Consider the following 20,373-nt stretch of genomic DNA (forward strand, 5'->3'; position numbering starts at 1 on the left):
CAACTGAGCTGATCTGCCCAAAATGTATATGGCTAATCAAAGAAGTAAATAGATAACAGGAAATGGGGCAAATTGATAAAAAGGGATGATGTAAATAGCATGAAAGCTTAATGAAATTAATTAGACAATCCTGGGATATCAATCAGAGAAACATGTGGATTTCAGCAAGCAGTGAATAAAGCCACTGAAACACACAATGAAGCTCTCAGTTGCAGGAGACCCATGGCTCAGTAGGTACATGCAAAGGATTACTGGCTAACTATTGCTTTCTCTGATAGGAGTAAGCGCCATGGTTTTGCTGACCACAAAATTGGGCAGCTGACTACTAGCATGAGTTTTATTATATTTATAAAAATATTTTTTAAAAAGCAATAAATATTGTAACACTCACCTTAAATCTCCTTGCCAAAAACTTATTTTTAATTTCTAAAAAGTTGCCTTTGCCCACATCCATTTTAAAAGGTTCATTAATTATTGCAAATCTGATATCGTTCTGGATATCCTGCCATCGACCATAGCCATGAGTAACAATACCAGCCAATAACCAGTAGTCATGCCTGTTAAAAGTTAGTACACATGAAGAACATCATTTGCAAACAATACAGTATTGTATAAGCATAATTCGCTCTCTATTTGAAAAACTTTCGCAACCGCCCGCTTGTCTCTCATTAAAAACAAAAAATTCATAAGTTGTGTTTCACTGATGCAAAATTTTCTCAGACTTTCTTTGGAATAATATCTTTAGTCAACAGATACAACTTAAGTTCAGATAACTAAGTCATTATATATTGTAAACTTTCATAAAAATTATGAAACAATAACTGCTTTTAATAATACTGAAACTTGAACGTGCACTACCTACAGTTACAAGACTCTTCTGTCTTCCCTGCTCCTTATGTTAACAAAACAGTTATTTCATTATCATTCTGAGTAATGATTTTCTCTTAAATTCTTCAGCACTTTCAATATGTAAACCTTCATAAAAAACAATTTTTTTTATTTACATGAAAATGCAAGCCGTAGTATCAAAAGTTACTTACTAACTACTATAGAAGGAATCAAACAACTTGATTACCTGCGATGCCAAATTTCAGATTCACGGCCGGGAACTGCAGCTTTTTCTTCATTTTGCCACAGGGTGTGCAGTTCTGTGAAGCCGCCATCTGCAATGTTGAACATGAACTTCCTTTTGCTGACTGGCTCTATCTCTTTTTTCTTTTCACCTTCCTTTTTTTCCTCCTCCTTCTCACCCTCTTTTTCTTCCTTCTCCTTTCCTTCACTCTTCTCAGATTCCTTTTCATCCTCCTTTTTCTCTGATTTCACAGCCTTTGCTTCCCCCTGTATGTAAAAATCAAGATACTACATGTACTTCATACTACTTCTTACAGGCTGATTCCAAAAGATGAAAACTATCACAAGAATTTTGAGCTCATTTATTCTATTATAGCTACTTAACAATGCAGGCATTCCTAATATCTTACAACACGAAATATTACAAGACTGATCATACAAAAGAAAATACCTGCTTTACTGGCAAACACATCAAGTAATAAAATATTGTTCAAGGCAAAACATCAACTTTTTAACTTTGATATTGCTGTAGCCCATGAAAATTGATGGTCAATCTTGCCACACTTCATTTCATAAGTTCTATTTCTTCATGGCTTAACAATTACATTAGGCAAGTCCCTTTCCAAGATGACTACTCTACTGGCAAGACATCTGGAAACCCTTCAGCATTTGCCCATTAACTGACTGACTTGCCATATGACAGAGACAACCAAAAGTACAATCCTATCTGAAATGTTCATGTAAAACAAGGGCAGGTCTCCGCTCATAAAGACAGCTTTGAGTATTGAGATTGGAGAAAAAAAAAATCATACTGTACAATTACACTGAGCTAAAAAACTAAAAACAGGTATTTGCTTCCAATGATTTTTTTTATAAAAATAAGGTGACAATTTTCTTCAATCCCATTTTCCTAACAGCATCTTATCAGCTAGTTGTTTTATATTGTAAAAGACCCTACTACTGTCATTAACTACTGGTGAATTGATTGACACTGATTTAAGTAATCTGAAAATGCATAGCCTTCATGGTAACTCATTTGATATCTAGGGAAACTATATAAAGTTTGTGTGACTGACCTGGTATTTGCCATAAAGAGGAGGTGACATCTTGAAATGGTTTGTGAATAATACGGTATTCCTCAAACTTGGTTTTAATGTATAGTGGAATAATTCCCAAAGCTAAACATGTCTCAAGCCATACACCAGCCCTGCTTGAGAGTATAGCAATACACACTTCCCCCTTCTTTGTTCGTTTAAGTTTTAATTTGCCAATTTCCTCTTAATTGTTTATCATTACTGTATCTATGCTTTATCTTTATGCTGATATCTTCCTTTTCCTCAACATAGAATTCTAACCTATGACTTTTCCACAACAATACAAGCATATGGTTAAGACCATTTGGGGTTTGCACACACAAAAATCAAATGGTTAAAACCATTTGGGGTTTACACACAAAAAGTATGAATTCTCTTCACTTTATTAATGGTCTACTATCTCTAAACTGTTTAATTTCAAGTTTTCAGCACCTATTTCTGCAACATTTACTTAAAGACAGTGAACAAGTTTTTAGCAGTTTTTGCTGCAATGACAAATCAAATATTATTCACCCCAAATTATTACCTTGTCAATGAAGGATGGACACTTAGGACCAATCAATCTACTGTACTCCAATTTACCTATGATTACAAAATCACTATTTAAAAATTCAGAAATATTAGACCTAGACCTTACCTCTTTCTCTTCAGTTTTTTCTTCATTTTCTTTGATTTCTTTTATCTCAGGCTCTTCTTTTACTTCAGTCTTCTCTTCCTTCTCTTTCTTTTCAGTTTTATCTTCAGCTTCATTTTCCTTTTCCTTTTCTTTTGCTTCTTCTTTAGGAGCCTCTTCAACAACTTCAGGTTTTTCAGCTTTTTCAGTATCCTCTTTCTTTTTCTCTTCAGTGGTTTCAGTTCTGGGTGGTTCCATAGGTTCCTTCTTCTCTTCAACCTCTCCATTCTCTTTCTTCTGTTCTTCTGCTTCTGCTTCTTTCTGTTTTATACCAAAAGATTGTGTGTTAATAGGTGAAAACAAATATTGTAAATAACTTTCTCTCAAACATTCTCAATGAAACACTATCCATTAAGTTTAAAGAATTACAATCAACACAGTGTTCATCCCATGGGGACTTAATGATTCCAAGTTAAATACTTTGAAATCTATTAATGGTTTAAACTAGCTTTTCCTTCTACGTGATTAGTAGTGAAATTACTCCTCTCCACTTTCTGCCTAAACTCCAATCTAGTCCAGGCCTCTATGATTCTACTTTCTTAACTGCTTACCTATCATTCCATTCATCTTTTTGGTTGTCTTTGGGAAGCCAAGATGAAAAGATCAAGCATTTTGCCTTTAAATATATAACCTAAACAAAAGAATAAACAAAATATGGATGTCAAAAGGAAAATCTATTGTTCTTAGTTTCTAGTATATTTAATGGGATTCCTTAAATTATGCATTCAAGTTACAAAAATTTAGAAAACTATAAAATTATATATAGGTCCCTATTTCTTACTTTTAGCTTTTCATAAATGGAGGTGGCCAGTGCATAACACGGGTTGGCTGCATACGTAAAAAACAAATGACCATCACGGGTAGGTCTGGGGGATCTGCCGACCTGTCGGCCTACAATGGCCATTGTAAGCTCCAGCCTGATCATGAACCCGTTGCCCAATAGGCAGATCCAGAACAAAGAGGGCTGGTAGAGGTGGGTTAGTCCTTTTTGAAAAGCTATGGTTTGCATACCTATGAAAAATACCAATTTCTTTGAAATTTTGGTATTTGTTCCTAAGGGGATTCAAACATTTGCTTTTCATAAATGGAGTCTCACTACTTTGATGGGAGGACAATCTTATCACTAAGAGTACCAGGTAGGAGTGCCATGGATTCCTCCAGGCTCACTTGTTTGGCACTCCACACCCCCTAGTGTCTGAAAATACTACTCTCTTGGGCCGGAGGCCTACCCTGACAACTCAACTCTCTCCCAGGAGAGGCGCAATGTAGTTCCTGTCCCTAGGGACAAGCTCAATCCCTACCCTACTATGGCTCTCTAGACCAAGCGACATCTCTATGAGGGGCACTGACCATAGCCCTCCCCTCTATTTTGTGGGAGATCCAATCTGACAAGGCTTGCTGGGCCGTCTACTGCTTCTCTACCTCACTCTCCACCTTCGAGAATGTGGGGCGCTACTCACTGTGGGAAGAGATCTACACTGGGGTACACACCCCTTCTATGCCACTTGCTGGGCCAAGGGGTCTGAGGGATAAGTGTCTGAGGCATAAGGACATGAATGTAGACTGCCTCTTCCAAACCCCCACTTTTATCACCATAAGGGCTAAGTGGTTGTTCTGGTAGCTGAGGGTTGGGCCTAACCCATGAATCTCAAAAGTCTTCACCTTACCAGGGGTATGCCCTGGTTGTGACCCTACTCTGCCAGGAGGTGGGATTTTTCTACATTTCCTTCTACTCACCACCTGCACTCTGGAATAACTGCCTGGATACCTACGCCACTATATCCAACATCCCCAGGTAATCTCTAGCTTACTTTGATACCAGATCCTCCCTCGTTGGGGATAGCTCTGATCCTGCCCACTATGAACGTTCCAAGCACAGGTTCGATGAGGGTGAACCTCCTTCCCTAAACAAACACGGCAAGCGAGCTGGAAAGGGAAGATGGAACCCCACTACTGGTACGAAACAAGCCACACAACCCACTGATACACATAGGTCGCGAACCCTTGTGAGCTATTATGAACCTGGCTCTCGGTATGCATGATTTGTTCGCCAGGTTCACAACCTGAGTCTGGATTAAGTAAGGAACCTTTGAAGTGGTCGCGAGCCCATCCCTATACTGAAGTAAGCCTGGCTCAGGCCCTGCACTTTGCTAGAACCTCACTTGGGTCTCCCTCAACATTAGCATGTCACACTACCCCTATCACTACGACCCTGGAGTTCCTCATTGGACAGGATGGTATCGTTCTCGGCTAGCACTCTACTGGGGCTGTGTTCGATTCTCCGACTGGCCACTGAAGAATTAGAGAAATTTATTTCTGGCGATAGAAATCCACTTCTCGTTATAATGTGGTTTGGATTCCACAATAAGCTGTAGGTCCCGTTGCTAGGTAACCAATTGGTTCTTAGCCACGTAAAATATATCTAATCCTTTGGGCCAGCCCTAGGAGAGCTGTTAATCAGCTCAGTGGTCTGGTTAAACTAAGGTATACTTAACTTAACTACGACCCTGGGGAGTCTCATAAGGGAGAAGTGCTATCATGGTTAACTGGAGAGGAAAAGTATTCATTTAGTTACCACTGCCAAGAAAACTTGATCCACAAACTAGGCATCTGGGAACAAGTGGGCCATATGACCCTTCTCTGTGCAACCCCCAGAAAAGTCCTGATGTGAAGAGAAGAAGAGCTTCCGCCATGGTATGGCCCGATCACTTGCCTGGCTCATGGTCCCAAGTCCTACTTATTCACAAGCCTGGGCCAGATACAGAGCCTATCACGCACCACACTTGAGATGCCTGCAATCTGTTGACTTGGTAATGGGTAACGAATGAGCCGCCTGAGTGAGTCACATCCCCACTTCTGTGCTACTCCAAACAGTAGCGGTGAGAGGGGAAATGGTTCTCGCATTAGGCTAAAGCCCAAACTACCCTAATGTTAGCTCAAACTTATTGGGAGGAGAGATAAGTTCAGGTCTCTAGTCTAGATGTATGGTACCTGTTGGTAACCTTGCTTTTCCTCCTCGTCTGCCACACAGGGAAAGAGAATAGATGATGTCAATGAAGGGGGGGGGGTAGAAACACTACCAGTTCTCCCCATCCTTCCTCTCCTACTGAACACGCCCAGCTTGTAGAACTTTGCTGTCCCTACCGCCACTGGGTGCTATAGGGGCGGAGCAATGTGCCCGGTGGACTGCCACAAAACAAAGAGGGTCATGATGACATACCTTGATGTGCAGAGCACATGATCTTGCCATTGGAGTAACTGAATAAGATATGAAAAAATGCCTGACAAACCCTCTTGGCATTCTGAGCAGCATGACTTCACCCTTGGTGTCAGCTATCACTGCTATCCCCCTCTTGAGCTGTAAGGCAGAGAAGGTCGTGACGAAGCCTCTCGTCTGGAACATCACAACTCTTGCCCTCAAAGCCGTTGAACATTGGCCCCCCTCTTCAGTCACGAATCGAAAAGGGTTGCAATGGGACAGCCCCCGCCCCTCCCCCCATCACTCAGCATTTGCAAAGTGAAGGGGGTCATGACAACGCCTCTTGACTTTCAGAATACTCGATGTTAAGATTGTTGCAAATCTGCCCTCGGAGCTGTTTAATGTTGGCTCCTCCTTAGCCTCAAAGCGAAGAGGGGTACAATAAAATGTCTTATTATCCAGGGCGGTGCGACTCCAACCTCAGTCACCTTAAGACACCCTTCCTGAGTTGCGACAAAACTTCTTGATGTTTGGAGAAGCCTGACTCAGCCTTTGGAATCATCAAATGTTTCTTCACTCTCAAGAACCTTGAAGTAAAGCAGGGAGAGATAAAGCCTCTCACCATCCAGTCACCAAACAGTCTTGCACTGAAGCTTCTCGCCGTTTTGAACGTCATCTACTCTAGTTGTGTACCTGCAGGAAACCTTGCGAAGCACCACTGAAAACCCATCATTAACAATGGTAGGTCAAAATATGTTAGAAATTTGCTAGTAACTAAATCTTGCAGACCTAAAAGGTGAAGATTAGTACCCATAAAGCTGAAAAACGACAGCTGCTGATGAACATTTAGAAGCTGTTACATTCTTGTTGAAAACCAAAATACTTATTCATGTGAAGAAAAATTCTAGCCAAATTTCCTTAGAAGACTGATAGGTTTTGATTTTTAACACAAATGTAGAAAAATGTTAAAAGAATACTCGTTTCTTCATTGTTAAAGGTTAAAAGGCAGTGTCGCTACCGTGGTTTGCAATGTTGGATCTTTCTCAAAGCATGTACAAACAACCTGTGATGTCCCTGTTGGGAGCCAATGATAAAAGTTTCCCCACAGTCTCCCTTACAGGAACTGAAGGAGGGGCAGACAAAAGGGGAGTGGAAGGAGGGGACATGTTTCCTCTCCTTGACTGCACAATGGTGAAACTGGGGTTACCTCTATGGTAGCCAGCGAAAGGGGTTTGCATGTGTCACACTCATGTACTAAACACTCATTAGATTTTTACTAATGCCCCAACACACGTACATGGAAATAATCACAATTACCCACAGGCCAATACATAACCGAGCTGTGGCCTAACATTAATCACAACAGAAAAAGAGCATAAAATAAAAGCACAAAGGAAGCATACAAAAAAGGCCAGCACACACGTCACTGCTACCTGTGTGCTGGCTTACCTGTGATAGTCATTTGCTTTCTAGTCAGCACACAGCCAACAAGCACAATCCTCTGGATAACTCTATTTATGAAAAGCAAAAGTTTGTACTCCAGTAGGAACAACTACGTACTCCCTAACCCTTTTGCTAACCAATGTCTGATATAAATGTCATCCAATGTTTAAGTCCCTCCAATTTTGATGACTTACACAAACATTAAAAAAAGGAGGGTTGCACAAACTCGCAGATAAGATGAGGATCATTTTCAGCAAGTGTTCCTAATATTTTTTATACATTTGTAACATGTATGTTTATTTGTTTTGTATAAATTTACATTTTTATTCTATAATTACATAATTTATTTTTTCTGCAAGAGATATTTTTTATACATACGTAACGGGCATATTTGTTTTGTAGTTTTATATTTTTATTCTATAATTACATTATCTTTTTTCCTGTGTGTGTGAGAGAGAGATGTAGCAAGTACAGGCAGTCCCCAGTTATCAGCAATCTGGTTTTATGGCGTTTATCTAGCGACAACGATAACAGGATTTTCAGCACCGATTCCCACTTATCGGCACCAATAATCGGGGATCGGCACTATTATCAGCAATTTTTAGTTATCATTATGCTGTCAGGAACAGAACCCCTGCCAATAACCGGGGACTGCTTGTATACAATATGTTTTTAGAAAACGTGGCGTTACTTCATCATTCATATTTTCATACTTTCCTGGGTATAATTACAACTTTTGCACAACAAAAACTACATAAGTTATCTGGGTCATTCATCTTTATCGCAAACAGATTTGTTGGCTATTATTTTTTGGGGGAGGGAAGTGGAAAGTTTTCTTGTATATCATAATTTCTACTCATTATTAAAGTTATTTTGGGAGCTTTTTTGTGCTACTGTATAGAGAAATCATTCAGCTGCAAAATGGAACAAAATTGAGCAGTCTCCCTTGACAATTGTTGGAGCTACAAGTCTTTGAACAAAAAATGGCATAAAGAATTTTCTACACATCGCGTGGGTGACTGGCACTTTTCTTACAGAAAACGCTGCACTACTTTTTGCATTTCAATAACTAAGTACTTTATCTGGGTATACCATGGATTTACAATGATGACTTTATCACAAATATCTTTTTGGGGAAAGTACAAAATTTTAACATACCTCATAATTTCTACTCAGCACTTCACTAACATAATAGTTATTTTGGGGGACTTGTTTTATGCCATTGTGTAGAAAAATTATTCAGCTGCAAATTGAAAGAAAACTGAGCTGTCTACCTTGAAAATTGTTGGAGTTATGCATCTTTGAACAAAACAATGTTCAAACAATTTTATACTTCGATTTATGGTGAATTTTTGAAAAAAAATTTTTCCTTACCTCAGCGCGCACTAACTCGGCTGAAAATCTCAGAATTTCTTTAGTCACCTTGTCGTAATTTACGCACGGTTTTCTATTAGGCGTTACATAAAGTGTTATCCATGAAAATGTGCGCAATTTCATGTAGAATACAACAAAAAATAAATCATGTTTATAGCTTTTATCAGTTTTTAAATATTTTCATATAAATCACGATAAGTGCCAAAATTTAAACCTACGGTCAACTTTGACTCGACTGAAATGGTTGAAAAATGCAATTGTAAGCTAAAACTCTTACATTCTAGTAACATTCAATAATTTACCTTCATTTGGCAACAAACAGGAAGTCTCTAGCACAATAAATAAATAAATAAATAAATAAATAAATAATTCTTTACCTCCGCGCGCACTAACTCGGCTGAAAATCTCAGAATTTCTTTAGTCACCTTGTCGTAATTTTCACACTGTTTTCTATTAGGTGTTACATAAAGTGTTATAAATGAAAATGTACGCAATTTGAAGTAGAATACAACAAAAAATAAATCTTGGTTGTAGCTTTCATCAGTTTTGAAATATTTTCATATAAATCACGATGTGCCAAATTTTAAACCTACGGTCAACTCTGACTCGACCGAAATGGTCGAAAAATGCAATTGTAAGCTAAAACCCTTACATTCTAGTAACATTCAATCATTTACCTTCATTTTGCAAGAAACGGGAAGTCTCTAGCACAATATCTCGATTTATGGTGAATTTTTGAAAAAAGCTTTTTCCTTACCTCCGCGCGCTCTACTCTGCTGAAAATCTCAGAATTTCTTTAGTTACCTTGTCGTAATTTTCGCACCGTTTTCTATTAGACATTACATAAAGTGTTATACATGAAAATGAGCACAATTTCATGTAGAATACAACATAAAATAACTCATGGTTGTAGCATTCATCAGTTTTGAAATATTTTCACATAAATCACGATAAATAGAAAAAATTCGACCTTCGGTCAACTTTAACTTGACCGAAATGGTAAAAAAATGCAATTGTAAGCTAAAACACTTACAGTCTAGTAATATTCAATCATTTACCTTCATTTTGCAACAAATGGGAAGTCTCTAGCACAATATTTCGATTTATGGTGAATTAAAAAAAAAAAAAAAAATTTTTTTACGTCCAAGCATTACGAATTCATGCATCATTTTGTGATAATATTTTCTCTGTGTTGCTTTGATCGTTTTACAATTTGTTATATATCAAAATCATCGCAAATTAGTGTACAATACAACGGAAAAAAAAACAAAATAATCATTAGCTTTAACCGTTTTGCTCACAGCACGATTTGTATACAATTATAAATGAAAATTTTTTTTCGCCCTGTCATAAATTCCAATATTTATATATAATGTTTTTTTTTTTCATTTCTGAAGGTTGCATACTAAACTTCAGGCAATTACAAAAAAAGGAGCCAAAAATGAACTCTATCTTAAAAACTATGCGTGCTGTGATTTTTTGAAAAAAACTTTTTCCACTTCGGCGCTAACTCCCGAACCCCGCTGGCATATGGCAGACACTTTTGTAAATAGAGGCTCGGCGTTTAAGGGTTAATAGAAGGGAGAAGGAGATAAGTGTGATTATATGTTAGTTTTATAAGTTAGTCATTATTTTATTTTTATTTTCTGCATTGATGAAGTGGTACAGGCATTACAAAATGTATAAAAAGAAAGCACATTTAATTTTATAAGACGTTTTTATAGCAAAGCATTCCTTATGTTTAAAAAGTATGTTATTGTTGTGACGTCATAGGATGCGACATCATAGGACAAAAATGGAGGGAGGGAGAAAAATGTAAACAAACATGGGCGGGAGAGTTGAACAAATGGTGGCAGGGTAGAGAGAGCTCTCTGAAGGTTAGGTCGATAATAGTTGGGTTGTAAATCTGTTTTGTGGTCGTAAACTGGATTGCATAGTGAAAAAAGAACATCGTGAACAGGTGAGTGGATCACATAATTGAATCATTTAAGGACAGGTTAGGCTAGCAAAATTTTCATCTACTTCCTTCTGACTTGGATGATGAACTCCATAAACCCCTTCTCCTCTTTCGATACTTCTAGAAGTGAGAGGTCTTCATTTTTCAGGTCCTCCCTTCACTCAGGGTCTCAGGACATCTACCCTCAGCTGGAGACAACTGGGAAGAACTACCACTAGAGATAGCTTGTCTTTAGCAATCTGTCGGATGGCCTGGCATCACCTTACACAGGAAGAAATGGTGACCTGGGATGGCACCATCATGGCCCCATGACCGGCACTGGGAGCAGGGTGAAGAGAGGGACAGGGCTCTGTCCCACCCGTCTTGAGGGGGTATACCTGTGTGACCTACTCCTCGAGCAGGAGTGGGGATTTCTCCCGGAATAACACGGGAATGAGCAGCTCTTACGTCATTATTGCTGGCTCTGTGCTGATCTATTAGTGTACAAAAAAAAAGTTAAATATACCTTAGTTTTACCAGACCACTGAGCTGATTAACAGCTCTCCTAGGGCTGGCCGGAAGGATTAGACTTATTTAACATGGCTAAGAACCAATTGGTTACTTAGCAACGGGATCTACAGCTTATTGTGGAATCCAAACCACATTACAGCGAGAAATGAATTTATATCACCAGAAATAAATTCCTCTAACTCTTCATTAGCCAGCCGGAGAGTTGAACTCGGGCCTAACGAGTGCAAGGCCACAACTCTGGTGATCTTTCTACCTTACTGGAAACAGATCTGTCCCTGTCCCTACACTGCCTCAATTAGAAAAGGTCCCGCTACAGATGAGGCCCTGGAACAGCAGGGTGACTCCTCCGACTGCAAGCCCCTAGCCGCACAACCCCCCAAACGTCAGATGTCTTCCACCCTCTGGTACTTGGACAGAGGGGAAGATCGGGCTTCCAAGTCTGGTCTTGCTCTCTTCTTATTAGCCAGGACTAACTTCTTGTCGGTCTCCTTGTCCTTCGAGGCCACGTGGTGACAGATGAAGATCGGTCTCCACGTATCGGAGGTTTCCGCAGTAATGTTGACCTTCTTTCGTGACCAAGGCACTACAGAAATTTATGGAAGAGGTCTTTGCTCTTTGCCTTTCCGTCTGCAAGGTTGCAGGCCTGAAAAAATCCTTCGCAGGCGCCACTAAAAGACGGGGAGAAGACGACGGAGGGCATGGAGACATGCACAGCGTGAGCTCCCTGGAGATGGAACTTGCATTCTTCTCCTGCTGTTTCTCATATTTCAACCACTGCAGCGAGGGCCAGTCTGCACACTTCTTGCATGTGGCTTTGTGGGAATATTCTCATCCCTGCATGATATACAAACCAAGTGGGGGCCCACAACTACTAGGGACATATACTTACTGAAGGGATTTCCCTTTCCAGAACAGTGCCACACATCAGGTTTAAGATTCTTTTCCATCTTCACACCCAGCTTCAATGTGGGTGAGAGAAGAGAACAGGAACACTGTACCACGTGGTACTTATGGGGATCAGAAACAAGGCCTCACATGGAAAGCACTTATGACTGACCGAAAAACCCTGGGCCACACTTAAAGCAGTGATGTCAGCCTTTGTCTCACAGCCCAGGCATTTCAGAAATTTCCTTCACAGATGCCACTGGAATGAGGAGAAAAGATAACAGGGCATGGAGACAGGTTTGGTGTAGGCTCCCTGGAGATGAACTTGCCTTCTTCCTCTGCTGTTTCTCATATTTTGACCACTGTGGTGAGGGCCAGTCTGCACACTGCTAGCACATGGCTTCGCAGTTTCATTCTCTGCCCCTGCAGGCAATAAAAACTAGCACAAGGTCTCATGGGGAGAGCATTCAAGTCTGACCAAAAAACCCTGGGCCACAATTAAAGCAAGGGAGGAAAGCACACGTGATTCACGTTCTTAGGAACACTCCTCCTCCACTAAACAAATGGTAAAAACCTCAAGAAGAAAACACAGATCGCACCGCACTAATGAAGGTACTGACGGGGGCAACAACCTGACAATAAGGAAAAAGAACTAGGGGCAAGTGGACCCTACAGATACAACTGAAACCCTTTCATAGTTACATCTTGCTTGGTACATAGCAATAAGTGGCCTAATGTCATAGGGCATGAAACAAAGTTGCAGTTCTAATACAAAGTTCTGACTGTGCAACCTACAACACAAATGGAAAAAAGATGAAAAGTATGTAACTAAATCTCAAAAATGATCAATCAATGATGAAAATCAAAGCAACATTTGGGGAACTATATGCATGAGTTTTTAACACCTAGACAAAAAAAAATTAGGGACCAGGTTAGCTGAGACTTGCTGGTTCAACTGAGGCTAAGCAAGGCTACTTGCTTTTACCATTTCCTTAATTTATCAGGAAAGAAACATTCTCAGACTCCTTTACAGGAAAAACAGCTAATAGCTAATCATAAGTAATGTTGTTATGAATTCTAATGAGAATAGCATATAAATAATGAGACCTTAATAATTAAAGAATGCCTACTTTTTCTTCTTCAGCTGGTTTCTCCTCTTTCCCTTCTGCCTTCTCTTCTTCTGGCTTTGTTTCTTCTTTATCATCTTTCTCCTCTGTCTTTTCTTTGTCTTCCTTCTTTTCCTCTTCTTTTTCTTCTACATCACCCTTTACAGAAGGAGCAGGTGATGGAGTAACACTGGTTGCTGGAGTGCCTAAAATGAAAAAGAAAAAGGTGGTGTGAAATAATTGACTAGCATCTCTCATGAGATAAGGTTAAATCCTTTCTAAACTAAATCAACATGTATAATGAGAGAACCAAGCAAAGAAGAATAAAGAAAAATCTAAATAGTAGAGCCTGAAAATTATGTGGTGTTAATCATATCATACAGTCTTGTTGAAATTAATGTAGACATACGCAGTGGAGAGAAAAAAAAGCAAGATTGATACTGAATTATTAAGAATTATATTACATTAAAGCCTGTAAATCCCAAAAATAGGATATTGTAGAATGCAAGACAACTAGATCTTAACACAAAGTGGTGTTAAAATGACTAGTTTTTAATTAATTTTTATTTTTCATAACTAAAGCACAGTTTACATGCTACGATAAATTGTAGCGATTTATTGTAATGAAAAGGTTGTTACAATTTGTTGTTACGTGTAAACAGGAGATCGTAGCGATTTATTGTAGCGATCTGCTTACACGTAACGACAAATTGTAACAACCTTTTCATTACAATAAATCGCTACAATTTATTGTAGCGTGTAAACCGTGCTTAATAAACCTGCTGTCTTAACATCAGGATATATCTTTTGGCACCAGCTGGAAACTGGTAAAAATAAAACGATCTAATTGTATATGCAAGGAATTTGTGGCCTCTGGCATCTGTCATGAGCAAGGTGGGTGACACCACTGACCCAAGTTTGCTTTCTTGACACCTCATTTATTCTTCCAACCCCGGGTAAACTGACAGAGGGGTGGCTAGAGGTGGGCGTTAAATGTTAAGACTGCAGGTTTGTTAGTTATGAAAAATATAAATTAATAAAAAATTTGTCATTTGTTCATACATGGAACGAACCTGGGTCTTAACATTAGGACAGACTCACTCTTGGTGGGAGGAAGTAATCCTGAACTGACTGGAGCTTCGGCACACCCGGTCAATCTTCCTGGATGAGAGTACTGTAAGGAAGATGACCCAAGACACTGAACCTATAGATATGTGCATATCTTAGGCTCAGACTACCTGGTTTAGTACAATTTCATTGCATGTGAGGAAGATTAAGAGCTATCTGTTCCAATAACAAACCAATGTAGCCACCTATATGGGTTTGTTATCATTCTCTCTCTCCTTGCTAGAAAGAGGAAGGGTTTGCTGCTGAAAGATATCCTTATATTAATAACAAAAACTCTCACAACATGACTGCTTTACTCACCTGTATCCAGCCAGTTACAGCTCATGATGGCTCAGTCTTTATACCACCCATAGGTAGAGAAGAAGGAAAAAAGAGCAAAAGAAAAAGAGACCGGTCATCTCATTCATTTCACTTTCATACAAACATCTTAGGCAAGATACAAACTGTCCTGCTAGGGGCACTGGATGAGCTACACAACTTGTTGAGCAGCCACCACCAGACCCAAGGAAAAAGTGTCCAAGGACCTGTGGGCAACGTCCCTCAAGTAAAAGGAAGTGAAAGTGGTTTGACGAAGCCATGAACCAGCATTCAAAACTCTATGAACTGATGCATTCTTCTTGAATGCCAAGGAAGAACTCAACCCCCTAATGTCATGTGCTCCTGCCTACACAGTATTGTCAGTAGACACTGATGATGAGGAGTATGCATACTTGATCACTTCTCGCAGCCAGAACAAGATTGTATTCTTGGACACTTCTTTCCTGACCAGGCCAGTGCTAACAAAAAGTCTCTGACACCCCGGTCTGCGGTGTTGAGTCCTTCTTAGATAAGCACGCAGTAATCTAAAAGGGTAAAGAAGCAATTCATCTGGATGGTTGTCAACATAATTGCCCAACGAAGGGACAGAAAAGGAAGCAAACTTGTCATCTCGAATTGCAGGATTCTGAGTCTTAGCCACAAATTCTGGGACAAATTCAAAGGCTATTGACCCCCAACCAAGACGTTCGCCCACCCTTTTTGATGAAGCCAAGGGTCAAGTGTGTATCCAGAGACTGACGTAAGGGTTTGCAAGGAGCTAGGGTGAGGCTACTCAGTACCAGAGTTAGATCCCAGGTTGGAGGTTTGATCTCTCTACTGGGACAGGACTGCTCAAAACTTCTGATCAGCATAGATATCTCCCAAGATGTAGATATGTCCATGTGCTTCATACGAAGAACCAAAGCCAAAGCAGCCCTGTAGCCCTTTATGGCAGAGACAAAAAGAAGTTTTTCCGATCTAAGAAAGATTAGAAAATCAGCTATTTGCTGAACAGATGTTCCGAGAGGAGAGTAACCCCGTCAACAACACCAATCACAGTAGACAGCCCCTGGTACACAGATGAAGTAGACTTCCTGAGGTGTCCCGACATCCGAGTCACTGCTCCTCGAGGAAAGGCTCTTGCTCGCAGGAGGTACTTAACAGTCTCCATCCGTAAAGAGACAGGGAACCTATCAACTGAAGGTACCTCTCTACATGAGGTTGACATAGTAGATCATGCCACAGGGGTATCTCTATCGGAACCGCTGTTAGAAGTGACAGCAGATCGGGAAACCATTTTGCTTGTGGCCATAAAGGAGCCACTAGAGTCATCTTGAAATTCTGTGGCCTCATCACTCTGTTCAGGACCTGGCGGATCAGGCAAAATGGGGAAAGCATATACATCCAGGTTCTCCCAGGGATGCTGAAGGGCATCCTCTCCCACGGCAAACAAGTCTGGAACTACCAAACGGTAGACCTCTAACTTTCTGTTGAACCTTGTAGCGAACAGGTCTATCATTGGCTTCCCGTAAGTGAAATAGCCTGTCAACAATCCTCTGATGCAGAGTCCACTCTGTTCCCAGAATCTGTCTCTGCTGACTTAAGCTTGTCAGCCACTACATCCCTTTTGTCTAGAATGTACCTGGCCACAAGCTCCACCAAACTGTCTATGGCCCACTGGTGTAATTGGACTGTTATCAAGTGAAGTTGGCAAGACACTAGGCCCCCTTTGTTCACAAAAGCTACCACTGTAGTGTTGTCTGACATAAAAAAAAAAGTGTCTCCCATCACTCTCTTTGGAAACTGCTGAAGTGTTAGGAAGGCTGCTTTCAGCTCCAGCACACTGATATGAAGTCGACTGTCTTGAGGACTCCAGAGTCTGGAAGTTAGGTCTTCTAGATGAGCACCCCCCACCCCCTTTCGGAAGATGCGTCCAAGAATAGTAGGAGTTCCGGAGGGGGTGAATGAAGATGAACTCCAGTTGCTAGATTCTTGTCGTCCAACCACCACAGCAGGTTGTTTCTCACTTCTGTCGACAGAGGGACTTGCATGTGAGGGGAATCTCTTGCCAGAGACCAGTATTCCTTTAGTCTCCACTGTAAGGACCAAAGATGTAGTAGGCCATGTGGAACCAGCTTCTCCAAAGAAGTTAACAGGCCTAGAATAATCTGCCACTGACAAGCTGGCTGTGTCCTTTCGGACAGAAAGGAACGAGCTATTGTCCTGAACTTCTCGATCCTCTGTTCCTAAGGAAAGACTCTTGACGCTACTGTGTCTACTACCATTCCCAGGTATAGGATTTTTTGACTGGGAATGATATCAGACTTTTCCAAATTTGCCACAGTGCCTAACCTGTGATAAACTTGGAGAAGTCATTCCCTGTCCCGAATCAACTTTTCCCAGGAACTCGCTAAGACCAGTCAGTGGCCGAAATATCTTAGAAGTCTGATCTACTGAGCATGAGCCCATGTCAATACCAGTGTGAACACTCATGAACGCCTGAGGAGCTGTTCTCAACCCGAAGCACAGCGCCTTCAACTAGAACACCTGCTCGCCAAGACTGAAATAAGAAACTTCCTGGAGGAAGGATGGATAGGAATCTGGAAGCATGCATCCTTCAAGTCTATGGTCAGCATGCAGTCGGTGTCCCTGACGGCTGCCAAGACTATCTGTGAAGTTTCCATTCTGAACCTTGTCTTCCTGATGAAAAGATTCAACGTTGAAAGATCTATGACTCTCCTCCAATCGCCATTGGTCTTAGGGGCAAGGAGGATTCTGCTGTAGAACACCAGAGTAGGACACTACAGTTTCTACTTATTCTATCACTCCTTTCACCATTATCTTCTTCACTTCCTTCTTGGAGGGTTAGGTGTTTTTGAGATCCTGGATTGTATGTCTGGCGAAGGAGAGGGCGATCTGAGAGAGGAGGGGTGAAGTTGAACTGGAGTAGATATCCTTCTCTGCCACATAGCCCAATGGCTCGCCAAGCATCACCCCACTGGTGGCAAGAGGTGGGGAGAGGTGCCCAATCTACCATCTCCCACCTCTGCCTCTGCCCGTATTGCCTCTTGGAGAATGATCTGAAAGGGCCATTGTTGAAGAGGTTTCTTCATCGAAAAAGCAGGTTCAGGAGTTTATTTATAAGCGCTGGCCTTACCATCTTCTTGGGAGGATGTTGCTGAACCTGTCTTGCAACACTGGGTCGTAAGGCAGCCATAGATTTACTTACTGCTTGTGTACCAATCTGTCATTAGTATCAGTTCTCTGTCTGTCAATAGCTGACTCCAGTCTATCCTTAGGGAGAAGCAAATGCAACTGCAAAATCTCACCATTCTTTAATGACAATAAAGAATCAACATCAACAGACCAAGCTATCTTGGTGAGTGCTGCATCTCTTCTCATCAAAGGATATTGGCCCATAAACTGGCATTCAGATGTGTCTGGTATGAGAATGCCTTTGAACCAGACTGTAGCAATCTGATATAAGCTGCCTCATCAACCGAGTCTCTTGCAGTAGCCAATGGTGATTTTTGCCACTGCCGTCGACCATAACATGAGCCAAGAGGAGCTGGGAGAAACTTAAAAAATCTGTTCGACAGCAGTATTATCTTGACTGGAAACCAGCGAGTTCACATGCTGAAGGATTGAGTCTACATGACCAGAGCCGGGCAACTCAAAGGAAGTTTTAAGAGTCCTTTTTTTTTGGGACCCAAAAAGGCTTCTATCCCTGTAGGAGTGATTGCAAGTTTCAGTTCCCTTAGAGAGATTACTGAACTGACAAAAAAGATCAATAACCTCATCATAAGAAGACAGAAATTTCCGATTCTCCAAATCTTCTGTCTCGTGTGTGGAATGAGCACCGGAAGTGGAAAGTGGAGAGGGATCTTCAACAGTCGCTCTAGACAGAGAAGACCCTTTCTTGCACAATAGACGTGAATCATCCCACGGCCTGGACGCATGAAGCCCATGGCCTTGGGACGGTGTATGATGGCCATGGTCTCTGCTACTGGGTCTTGAACGAGATCGACATTTTGATGAAGAATCACTGTTACTCCTAACCAGACATCTTCGGTTGTAAAGCTCCAGAGAGGAATCAAAGGCATCTCTGGGCAACCAAGACCAGGAGAAAAGGCAAGACGTTCAACCACGGTCCCTAATGGCGACAGGAACTCCACTTGAACGGACGTTACCCTGAGGATCTGGTACAGGAGTCTTCTTGACTGGAGCCTTGTCATCCTTCCTCCGAACCTTTACAGGTACAACTAGGGAAAGAGGCTCCTCATAAAGCTTCCTTTTTACAAGCACACCTTGAGGTTTAGAGGCCAGCAGACGAGAGGTGTCATCTGTCAACATCCGCATGACCTGACAAAACCCCTACATGGCCAGCCGAAGAAGAATCATGACCATGGACAACGGCTGTAGGATCAGGATCCTTTCCTGTACCAGACTTCCTACGATGCTTGACGTCTGTAAGAGAGCAACGGCCGTGTGCCGATGTCAACTCTGAGACTACTGTGGTGGGGAGACAATCATCCGTAATAGCCATAGCCCTAAGAAGATGAACGCCCATGGTAGAGCAACGGCTGTGGTCCAATGATGGGATGTGACCGTCCTGGCTCAAAGAAGAAGGATTCATCCTTCTTTTCTTGGCTCTACGATCTGAAACAAAGTCCCTAATCCTCCAACTCTTGACAGGCGAATGTACAGGAGAGGCAGACAACGATGCTGGCGATGATGAAGAAGAAGAGCTACATCTCTTCTTCTTACAAGCGTGACTGCACTTCTCTTCAATGACTGAGTCAAGTCTCTCCAACACCGCTTGAATGAGAGAATCAGCAGTCGGAACAGCTGCTAACGTCACAGATAACCCACCATGATGTGAGGTTGGTACCTTAGGTATCCCGCTAGATGTCGCAGAACATGACCCATGTAGCAGACAGCAGGGTGTGTGTGTGTGTGTCGCAACAACTATCGGGGTTGGAACTGGGATGCAGGAAGACATGAAGTGGGACAATAGGCCGTCTAAGGTTGGTATGCCTGATAGGCCTAACAATGCCGAAATAGTTGACATGTGCGCTTCTGAAACTGGAACAAAGGATAAAGATGGCGAAAGCCCGCCCCCCCTTGCCCTGAAGGGTGAGACAGGACATCATTAGATATACAATCTCCCAAAACTTCCCAAGATGAATCAATGGGAGAAAAGGAAGGTGAACAACCATCATTTGAAGATGCAGCAATTGGAAGAGATCTAACCAACGAAGAGGCAGAATCAAGAGGAGTTTGGCCTGTCAATGAGGCAGAATGGGTACCACCCTCTTAAGCTGCCCCTTCTCGGCAAACCTCTTCCATTGCTCAGGAGACCAAGAATTACTTTCTAAACAAGGACTGACTTCACTACATATATTTGCTATGCGCCTACTGCAGCACTCTTGGAGGCTAGGAAACGCGAACACGGATAACCTCCTGCATCCGGACATTTCCTCTTTGTCTTGCGGGAGCCAGAACTGGAGCTTGCAGAAAGGTTATGGGAATCCAAGATACCTACAACACTCACAAATACACAAACCTGTACAATAAAACACAGGAAAAAAAAGACTAGTTTAGGAAGGAGAGAAAGAATAAGACACCCTCACTCA

At 41.4% G+C, this 20,373-nt stretch overlaps 1 protein-coding gene across 1 annotated transcript in view; it reads right to left on the reverse strand.

Annotated features, from left to right (window-relative positions):
• The window catches only part of Mi-2 (chromodomain-helicase-DNA-binding protein Mi-2 homolog), a 244,711-nt gene that overhangs the window by 43,523 nt on the left and 180,815 nt on the right, over positions 1–20,373 (reverse strand). Inside the window, exons 30-33 of the mRNA XM_067100202.1 lie at positions 13,337–13,518; positions 2,803–3,099; positions 1,076–1,338; positions 392–557 (exon numbers count right to left, since the gene is read on the reverse strand). Of these exons, the coding sequence (XP_066956303.1) occupies positions 392–557; positions 1,076–1,338; positions 2,803–3,099; positions 13,337–13,518 (908 nt within the window). The remainder of the gene's footprint in view (positions 1–391; positions 558–1,075; positions 1,339–2,802; positions 3,100–13,336; positions 13,519–20,373) is intronic.

This window comes from Macrobrachium rosenbergii, chromosome 56 (assembly GCF_040412425.1).
Source record: "Macrobrachium rosenbergii isolate ZJJX-2024 chromosome 56, ASM4041242v1, whole genome shotgun sequence".
NCBI classification, from domain to species: Eukaryota; Metazoa; Arthropoda; class Malacostraca; order Decapoda; family Palaemonidae; genus Macrobrachium; species Macrobrachium rosenbergii.